Consider the following 10465-nt stretch of genomic DNA (forward strand, 5'->3'; position numbering starts at 1 on the left):
ACAGTGGAACCTTTCAGTCTATGATTCCAGGTTTTTCTTTATTTCTAGAAAAAACACTTTCTATGTTTAATTGTAAAACAAAAACTTTAAAAGTATTTCACAAAACTGCATTGGAAACCACTCAATGAAATATTATGCAGATATTCTGATAGTTGTAAAGAATATATCAATTATGTGGAAAAATAATGTGACAGAGACTACTAACTGTCCTCCAACATCCATTCTCCCCTTCTTCCTTTAGTGACACAACCCCAAACTTTATGTGGATACATGGCTCTCCCGCTAATGATTACACTTTCCCATCTTCCTAGGTAGAGTTCTGGCCAATGGGGTTTGAGTAGGAGCAATCTGTATATCTTTCAGATTGTGCTTTCAAGGAAAGTAAGGTATTCCCTCCCTCCCCCTAGCTAAATTGTAGATGTAATGTTGGGACTTAGAGGGGCTTAGACCAGAGAGAGAAAAGCTATGGGTTAAGGTTGGTAGAACAATGAGACAGAAGGAACCTCAGCCTCTACATCATGGACTTCATAGAAAAGAGCTGTCATAACAAATGAGAAAGAGAAAGTGCAACTCTATTTGTAACAGCAATTACTTATAAGTAAAAGGATTCAAAGTTGGCTCTATAATCATTATACCTATATTGAAATCTCAAAATATTATAAATAGGAAATAAATTTACCAGTAACATCTGTACAGTTGTCATCTGAATCAGACTCTCCAGGATCAAATACATGGATCCCCTGAACCTGTAGCCTCTGAAGTTTACTCTCCAGCTCTCGCTTGGCCCTCAATAAATCCTGAATTTCATTTTCCTTGGTTTCCCTAAAAATCTTTAAAAGAAGGATTTTAATTTTGAAACCCTTTTCCATAATCAAAAATTGTATCATCAACTTTTAAGGGAAAATCCTTTCTTTCATAAAATCAATATTCATTTGGTCCTTGATCTCCCCTTTTGTAGGATGAATAATCTGAGTACCTCTACATCACTGTTTTGTAACTGGAACCCACTGGAATTCCAGCAGGATGTGTGTCTATAGTGTGGAGCTGCCTTGTGTGCTCCCTGATGTTTAGCAAATTTGTCCCCCTCCCATTTAATGCCAGTAATGCTTACCCATAGAAAACATCCCCAAACATTCTAAATGCTTTCCCCTAATAGAAACACTTTCCTTTCCCACCCACCCCCCACAAATCCCTATTAAAATGTTCACTTTTATACCTTTTCTTTGAAACTACCTTAAGTTTACTTCGTCCAACTCAAAAATGTAAGAAGTGCTTTAGTTTAGTTCTTATAACTTTCATGGCTCCTACATCATTTACTTCTGGTTATTCATCGCAGTATTATATGAACTTTTAAAATATACTGCTTTTATTCCATATCACTTTGGGGATAAAGATGTATGAAATTTACCTTAAATTGCCTCTTAACTTTATCTCTGTCATGTTCAAATGTAGCTGCTCTCTCCATTGCTTGATATTTTGCTTCTAAAGCACTTTCCTTTTCCCGAAGTATCTTCTGGTAAGTTTTCTGAAGTGCCTGGAATAATTTACCTTGTTATTTCTAACAAAAATAGCATGCCTCCCAAATTTTACATTATCTTATATACATATTAAATATCTTAGAATTTTAACAATCTACTTACTTTTTCACCAGTTATCAAGAAATGCATATTGCCATTCTATTCAAACACATAATGGAAAAAAATGCAAATATGCTTGAATTATAAATGAAGATATTTGACATTAAGCTTTCAATAGAAATTAATGCTTTTTCTTTGAAATACTGCACTAGTTCTTAATCTTCACTACACCTCAGCTTTCCCATCTTTAAGAGAACAAAAAGTACAACTTGTAAGGCTTAACCTGAAGGATAATTACTTCTGTGAGACTGTGCACTCCTTGGCTCCATGTCTTACTCCTCTTGCTAGCCCCAAGCACTAGCAGTGCCTGATATACGGCAGGCTTCCAGTAAATGTCTGCTGAATGGATTAAATAAATACAGAAGGTTTTTTTAAAATGTCTAGATATGTGAGAAAGGAATCAAAAGGGTTACATAAGGAATCAGGATTGGTAACAGGAATAACCTGGGACTGTGACATTTGTCAACACTTAGTGCACTCTACCCTGGTTGGTCTGGCTTTCTTTCCTACCTCCACCTCAGTCTTTTGCAATATGCAGTGAATCCAAGACAATGGCTTGGATGCATGAAATCAGATATCTGAAATGCATAAGTCCATTTCATATATGCAAGTGCATTAAGACTGCCCAATAGGAAAATCTGTAAGACAACAGATAAAACTGCTTATGTCTTCCCAGATAACAGTGCTAATTATACAACAGCTAATGGGGGTGGGGTAGGGGTGGAGAGGGATTGACTAGAAGGACTAGTCTAGAAGGAAGAAGGCTTCTTCCTTCTAGAAAAACCAGGACTGAGGTATTTATTCTATTCCTCCTGTAATGAGCTCAGGAACACTTGGGCTGTCCAGAAGTCTCTTCCATAGTAAAGAAAAATAGAGTAAACAAACTACAACCCTCAGAGGGGCCCCAAACTGATGACACAAAAATCTCACGCCTTTGCTCACAAAAAAATAACTTTCCTAATAATCAGTGAAAATAGATCTATTACAGGAAGGGCATGTAATAATTGTTTTTCGAGTAATTTAATCAAGTGGATTAAGGAAATTTGACTATACCTAGGGAACGTTTTCAACCACAGCAGTTAAGGTGGTGAAAACCAGGGGCTGCCAGAAAAATTCATTTCAAGATCACTGAAATCCAACAGCTATGGAACTTCATAAAGAAACGAAAATAGGGGCTTCCTGGTGGCGCAGTGGTTAAGAATCCACCTGCCGGGCTTCCCTGGTGGCGCAGTGGTTGACAGTCCGCCTGCCGATGCAGGGGACACGGGTTCGTGCCCTGGTCCGGGAGGATCCCACATGCCGCGGAGCGGCTGGGCCCGTGAGCCATGGCCGCTGGGCCAGCGCGTCCGGAGCCTGTGCTCCGCAACGGGAGAGGCCGCAACAGTGAGAGGCCTGCGTACTGCAAAAAGAAAAAAAAAAAAAAAAGAATCCACCTGCCAATGCAGGGGACACGGGTTCAAGCCCTGGTCCAGGAAGATCCCACCTGCTGCGGAACAACTAAGCCCGCGTGCCTGGAGCCCGTGCTTCACAACAAGAGCAGCCACGGCAGTGAGAAACCTGCCCACGGTGATGAACAGTAGCCCCCACCCTCGCCCCAACTAGAGAAAGCCCGCCCGCAGCAAGGAAGGCCCAACTTAGCCAAAAAAAACAAGAATAAATAAGTTTAAAAATATATTTTAAAGAAGAATAAATAAAAATACATTTTAAAAAAATTTTAAAAAAAAGAAACGGAGACAGAAGCCCCACCTCCGAGGTATGTAAATTTGTGGGGGGGTGGAGGGGTGGGAGGGCGAGGCGTGGTTAAAAACTCCTAGGAAGGGTTTGATGAGTTGCCTCAACAGATGTCACCAAAGTCTTTTGTGTATATGTGTGCCCCGTGTGGACCTACTTCTCTGGAGATTAGCATTTGTTGCTTCAGGACACTTTCAGGCTAATTGCTTCAAGGCATCTGAATGAATGGACCAGAAATAGAAAAGGGGGGGGGGCGGTTAGTTAAGGAATCACTTTAGACCCAAGACAGTATGTCCCCTCAAATTAAAATGCAGAGCAGTCAGGCGTCCAGGGTGCAGCTGGCAGTGCGGCCAAGAGGCTGCGAGGCGGTGGGCAGGCGGCCCCGGGGCTCAGTTTCCCGGGTGTCGCGGCCGTCCCCGGTGAGCGCCTGGGCCCGGCGTTACCTGCAGCTCTGCCCGCAGCCGCTTGTTCTCCGTGTCCAGCTTGGCCTCGCGGCGGCCCATGGATAACAACTCCTGGTTCTTGCTGACCCGGAATATCTCGTACTCCTTCTTCAGCCGCTCGTACTCGGCCGCCGCGTACTCCAGCTCGGGCACCGACGAGCCAGTGGACTTGAAGCTGGCCCCCAGCAGCCCGCCGCCGCCCGCCCCGCGGGGCAGCGAACCCGGCCCGGCCCCCGCCGCCGCCCCCGCGCCCCGGCGGAACGAGCTGCGCAGCAGGCGGGCCTTGGGCTTCACCTCCACCGGGATCTCGCAGGCCTCGCCGCCGCCCGCCCCGTACGTGTCCTCGATCACCTCCCCGCCGGCGGGGCTCACGAGCGACGAGGCAGTCCCCATGGCGCCGGCGGCCGCCGCTCCTTGCCACCAGGTTACCAGGAGGGGGCGGGACCAGACGAGTGGGAGGGACCAGACGAGTGGGATGAGGCGGGGCAGCAGGAAGGGGCGGGGCGAGCCCATCGAGAAGGGGAGGGCCAGTGGGCGGACAAGAGGGATGGGGCGGGGCAGCCGGGTAGTACGGGGCAGGGCAGGGTGGCTAGGCGGGGCCCGAGGAGCGGAACGGATGGGGCGGGGCAGCAGGGCTGGGCTGGGAGTGAGAGCGGAGCGCGCAGGGCGGAGTGAGCAGCGTGGCGGTCGCGCAATTCCACCACTGCGCTATGTCAGAGCCTACGGACAAGGTGAAGTATTGACTTTTTGCAACAAGGGACACTGCAGAGAGCGCTTCACAGGAATATGGGGCATCTCACCAAGTAAAGGAAAGGATAGACTATGACAGTATTTGAGGGATATCATGAAAAATGGAGAGAGATGGGAAAACAGTTTTAAACTTTTAAGTCAAGAAAGTGTGGGGTTGGCGTCTTCTCTCTTATGCTATCTTGTGTTCTTGCCCCTCCGCCGGGTTTCTAACCTCTCCAGGTTTGGAGCCCTGGAAGGAGGACAGGAGAGGGGAGGGAAAGGCTTTATTTGATTGACACTGCTGTGAACTGGATGTTTGTGCTCTTTGGACTTGGCAAACTGTTAAAACTGGCCCTTCTCAGAGATAGTTTTGTAAGTTCTTCAAAGACTCTCTCCCCCTCATAACTGGAAATCTTTAATCTTCAGTTTTCTTGACCTGGGCTGGTGCAGCTATATTCCAGCTGGTGCTCACTGCTTCCCCAGCTGTAAGGAATTCAGTGATACTTTAAGGATCCTGTCCGCTGATGTTTATTCCTCCCTACAGGGTCCCACTTTGACAGACCCAACATAATTCATGCTAGTACACTTGCTGGTGGGTTCCATATCTGATCTACAGGTGTTACAGGTCAGGTTTCCTGGGAAACAGATTCTGAAATAGAGATAACCATGCAAGATGTTTATTTGGGAGTGTCCTTGGGATCAACTCCTGTAGAAAGGAAGGGAAAGAAGCAAAATTGGTCAGCGGGAGAAGCTGAGCTTTGCTGCAGCCTCAACAGAGGCCTTAGCCAATCTACAGGGAGTTCTGATCCTGGCATAGCTCTGCAGAGTTGTTCTAAATTGGGGTGGGGGGCTGGGACTTTGTACCCCCATACCAGACAGTCATCAGCTTTCTTCAGCCAAAGCAATCCCCTAGGAGACTGACAGTTGAGGACTCTCTGCTGGCATCACTTCTAGTGGCTGGAGGAACAAGTCTTTCAGGCATCACAACATCTACCACAACAGGAAACACATTTTCACCTCAAAGAACCCTGGGAATGCAGGCCAGTTCTCACTCCCTCCATCAAAGTAGCTAGTCATCCTTTCTTTTACCCTTTAAGTTTTCTTCAGGAGGGAATCAGATAACAGGCCACTGTGTTCTTCAAACTCCAAGAGATACATATTAACTTCTTCAAATAGTCTCCTGAGATAAGGGGAAACATTCCCACCATCAAGTATCTCAAGAACTCCTCTCTTTTAAAGTCCTTTCTGATCGCCAGCTTCTAATACTTGTACCCTCAATGTGGATCAGTGGTTCAGGGAATCATTCACTAGGTTTCTGCCACCTCCTTTGAAAAATTCTGCATCTTAGTCTTATACCTCCTTTGGAATGTGCATCAGCTGGAGACTTCCACTATTATGCTTGCATACTAAAATAAAAAGCCATCACTTATTCCCTCCAAACCAATAGCAAACTACAGTAACTTCCCATAATTTGTGGAGTAAATTCAGATTCTGCAGCCTAGGACCAGTGCCCTGGAACAATGACCCTCCTTTCCTCACCTCTAATTTATCCAGTAACATCCCTCTACCCACGTTCTTCCACTCTAGTTGGGCTGATTTTCTTCTTGTCCTCATACCAATGTAGTTTCTATTTCCTTTCAGTACTCTGCCAACCCTCGTTTCTTTCAAAGTCTAGCTTCTTTCTCTAAGAAACTTTCCCTGGATAATCATACCTTTCAAGGGTTTATCATATCAATATTTTCAATTCAGTAATCTTTGCCTTTGTGCAAAATACTGTACTTAACTTTTCCTGACCTTGTTCTCCATTAATTGTGTCCCCATTCTATTCATCTTGGTTTTTGGTAGTTGTTATTGTTATGATGCCATTTGTTGCTTAGATTCATCACGAGCAATCATATTGAACTCCTGCTGAGAATATAATGTAGTGCAAATGACTGATGACCCGAAGAGATGTCAGATGTGGCTGGGGTTCTCAAAAAGCATAGGAGTTGTCACTGCCTTCCCTAATAACCTTTACATAGTTTTGCAGATGCCCCCGCAAAACAAATCCAGGTTTGCTGAGACCATGGAGACTCCTTTCTATATAGTGATTACTGGCTGTCTTTCTCATCAAGGACAATATGTATAAATTCAGCACACATACTGACCTTGGATAACTGTTGGTTAATGCCTAATGACATAACTGAGTGAGTGAGCCCAGAGGTGACCAGTTATAGGGTGCTAGCAGATACTCAGTGTTGTTGGTTTCCAACATATTTCTTAATCCTAAACTTATCACAGAATTTGTTCCAGTTTCCAACCTCATAATTTGTTTCCCTTCTTTATGCTGAATTTAACCCACAAACATCATTCTTCATTTTGAAAGAATAATTTTGAATACAGAACTACGGTGAGGAATGAAGTCTCTGGCAGGCAGCTTATGGCCCATTAAAGATGGCTACAAAATTTTTAATACTCTATCCATTGAAAGGTGAGGTTTATGATGAGGACAGGCTACATAATTTGTGGGACCCAGTGCAAAATGAAAATGTAGTGCCCTTTGTTCAAAAATTATAAAGAATTTTGGGCTTCCCTGGTGGCGCAGTGGTTGAGAGTCCGCCTGCCGATGCAGGGGACACGGGTTCGTGCCCCGGTCTGGGAAGATCCCACATGCCGCGGAGCGGCTGGGCCCGTGAGCCATGGCCACTGAGCCTGTGCTCCGGAGCCTGTGCTCCGCAAGGGGAGAGGCCACAACAGTGAGAGGCCCGCCTACCGCAAAAAAAAAAAAAAAAAAAAAAAAAAATTATAAAGAATTTCAAAACAGCAATAAACCAAGCATGGACTCCTTTTGAGTTCAGGTTTCTATGCAGCTGCACTTGAGGTTTTTCAAAGGGTCACACACCCATGACTCCAGCCTGTTTATGACTCCTCCCCTTGAGTCTGGTTGAGCTCTGGAACTTTTTTGACCAGCAGACTATGGCAGAAATGACTCTGTTCCACTTTCTGTGTCTTGGAACACTCTCTCTGGGAGCCTTGAGCTGCCATGTAAGGAGACCTACTACTCCAGCCAAGGTTGCCAGACTGGAGGTGTGTAGGCATTCCAGGCAACAGTCCCAGTTGGCCCAGCCTCCCAGCCAAGGCATGTGAAGTGAAGCCATCTTGGACTCTTCAGGCCAAACTATTTGCTCGTTGGGTACCACTAAGTGACTTTAATCAGCACCACAGGAGAGCAGAAGAATCATCCAGCCGACCTCTGCCCAAATCTTGACCCACAAAATCATGAAATGTAATAAAATTGTTAGTTTAAGCCAATGAATTTGATAGTAATTTCTTTTCACACCTGGAACATGAGAAAAATTTCCCCACATTTGGTCAGGTAGCTTGTAAAATTAATTAATAAACAATGCTGCCGCCTTTAAAAAAATGTAATTTGTAGAATAAATATCATTTGTGTAGGTTAGTGTATGTTTGGTCTCCAGACTGTGACTCTCAAATCGCTTGGGACATTTGTTAAAAATTGAGATCCACTGAGTTTTAATTTGTGAGACTGGAGCTTGCAAATTTTCATGTTTAGTTAGCTTCCAAGTGATACTTACATACTTTAAGGTCTCAGAACCACTGAGTTTGCATGAAAATTGTGGCTAGTGGCTAGGGATGATCTAATTCATTCCTACGCAAAGTGTGGTCCACCTTACAAATGTCCAGCATCACCTTAACAGATGTCCCAAGTAATTCTGACAGGGGGCAGGATTTGGCCATCATCATGTTTTAAAAGTGACTCAGAGGATTTTAATCATTAGTCAAGGAGAAAACCAGTGGTTTCATCCTCTGCTGACTCATTATTGCCAACATGGGTGCAATCCCCCTTGGTAACCATTTTGGCATTTATGTGTATGCATCCAGGTTCCTGTTTAAGCTTTCTTTCCTTTCATCACAGTTCATCATAGTGAGTGCACATGTGATTTTGACCATATTGATAGTATTGTGCTTCAATTTTGGAGATGGACATGGCATCACAAATGGCTGAAATGTCCCCAAGAAATGTATCTCCTTGGGATAAATGACTATCTAATTGGATATGCAAAGAGTAATAGTCTTTGAAGAGAAAGGAATTTTACAGAGGGAAGGGATTCTAATTCTCATTAAAATTGCCAACCTTGTCTGAGCCCCTTTAGTCCTGCTCAGTTCTACCACCTGAACTGATCCCTAAAGTCCCTTGCTACAAAGTCTGTAGTGACTGATTTCAGGAATTGATTAACAATGGGGAACATCTAATCTGATTAAGCATCTGTGATTTAACATTTCTACCATTAGGGGACAGTATAACTCAGGAAAAAATTTGGCTGGTAATTTGTATATAAAAAACAATCATTTTTCTCATATGAAATAAAGATTGTAAAGAATTCAGTCCAGGTATTATTGTTTTCAGTAGTGATCATCTGCATTGCCTTACTTAGTTCCCATCACAAGTAATCACATGACTCTGGAAATTAGTCATGAAATAGACAAGAGTAAGGGTTTGCAAACTTTTTCTATTTTGTGGGCCATATGGTCTCTGTCTCAGTTACTCAACTCTGCCATTATAGCACAAAACAGCCATACACAATATATAAATGAATGGGCATGTCTGCATTCCTATTAAACTTTATTTACAGAAACAGATGGCAGGGTTTGCTTTAGCTTAAGGGCTGTAGTTTGCTGACCCCTGTACTAGAGGGGTAGTTTTCAAACCTGTATAATTTTCAGAAGTATGTGGGGAGCTTGTTAAAAATTTAGAGTCCTGGACCGCACATCAAATCTACTGAATCAAAATATCTGTGGATGGGGCCCAGGCATCTGAATGTTTTAAAGTTCCCACATGATTCTGAAGTAAATTCTTATTTAGCAACCATTAGGCCAAAATAAAGTTCCCCTTTTAGGGAACTATAAGGTCCTTCTTGACATATTGTAATATTTTCAGTATCCGAGTAGCTATCCATGCTACAAAAGATATAAACGTAGAGCTTAGGCTCAGATTATCTCTGTAGGTACTTTCAAAGCACATCAATGAAGGTCTCATTCCCATATAAATGTTTGTATTAAGTGACTGGTTTGGGGGTTGTTTTGTACCACAGCACATCCCAGCCTGTCCTGACTGATAGAGGGCCATACTGAATTACTTTGAACTGGGAAGGGGAAGAGACTGAAGACATGGAAAAAGGGGAAGGAAGAATGTAGAGAGATGGTGGAATGTTGTATAGTACTTCCCCAAAATGTCCCAAATCTTCAATAAACTTCCACTCTCACTAAAAACTTGCTGTGATTGGATTTTTGATTTTTTGATTTTTTTTTTTTTGCAGAAATTGGTGAAGGTGAGGGGTTTAATGCCTAGGTGAGTACAAGGGTGAAACAAAGGCAACACACACAGATGCAGTGGAAGGGAAGTTGGATAAGAATATTTTAAATATGGAGTATCCATTCCTCATGAAGTATATTCTCTAAAGATAGGGTTGCCCTGGGCCGTTTTGCCTTGGACTAAGGAAATGTATGGGTATATAGAAGGCCATGCATTGAAAAGAGCTCCAGTGGGTCTTGTTAAGAATATGCTATCAAAGATATTTACTTGTGGTTCTAAAGCATACTGCACATTTTGGACATTTGTTTAATAAATAAAATAGACCTATTTTTCTGGGGCAGAAGCAGCCTCTGAGATGCAAGAAGCCATTTATTTCTTGCTTGCTGAGGCATGTCCCTTTGTTTCTGAAGTTCAGGACTGTTCTCCCCACTCCTCCCATCCCTACTCACATTCAGCTGTAGAGTTGAATGTAACCTTAATTTCTTTTACGGAACCACCCATCCCAAATCTGGTACCCAATGTCCACTTCAGACTGTCATTAGTAACATCACTTCTTACCCACACTTATGACCCACATGTCAGGAAGCAGTCAAGGAGCCAGATTTAACCAG

The 10465-nt window shown here is 43.6% G+C and overlaps 1 protein-coding gene across 1 annotated transcript in view; it reads right to left on the reverse strand.

The window, feature by feature from the left end:
* NPHP3 (nephrocystin 3) overlaps nucleotides 1–4204 on the reverse strand; it is a gene marked incomplete at both ends in the record, with an annotated part of 42422 nt that extends 38218 nt beyond the window's left edge. Inside the window, 3 exons of the mRNA XM_079704616.1 lie at nucleotides 680–830; nucleotides 1409–1534; nucleotides 3812–4204. Coding sequence (XP_079560742.1) covers nucleotides 680–830; nucleotides 1409–1534; nucleotides 3812–4204 — 670 coding nt within the window. The remainder of the gene's footprint in view (nucleotides 1–679; nucleotides 831–1408; nucleotides 1535–3811) is intronic.
* Between the last annotated feature and the right edge of the window lie 6261 nt (nucleotides 4205–10465).

Source organism: Hyperoodon ampullatus (genome assembly GCF_949752795.1).
Source record: "Hyperoodon ampullatus genome assembly, chromosome: 5".
NCBI lineage: Eukaryota > Metazoa > Chordata > Mammalia > Artiodactyla > Ziphiidae > Hyperoodon > Hyperoodon ampullatus.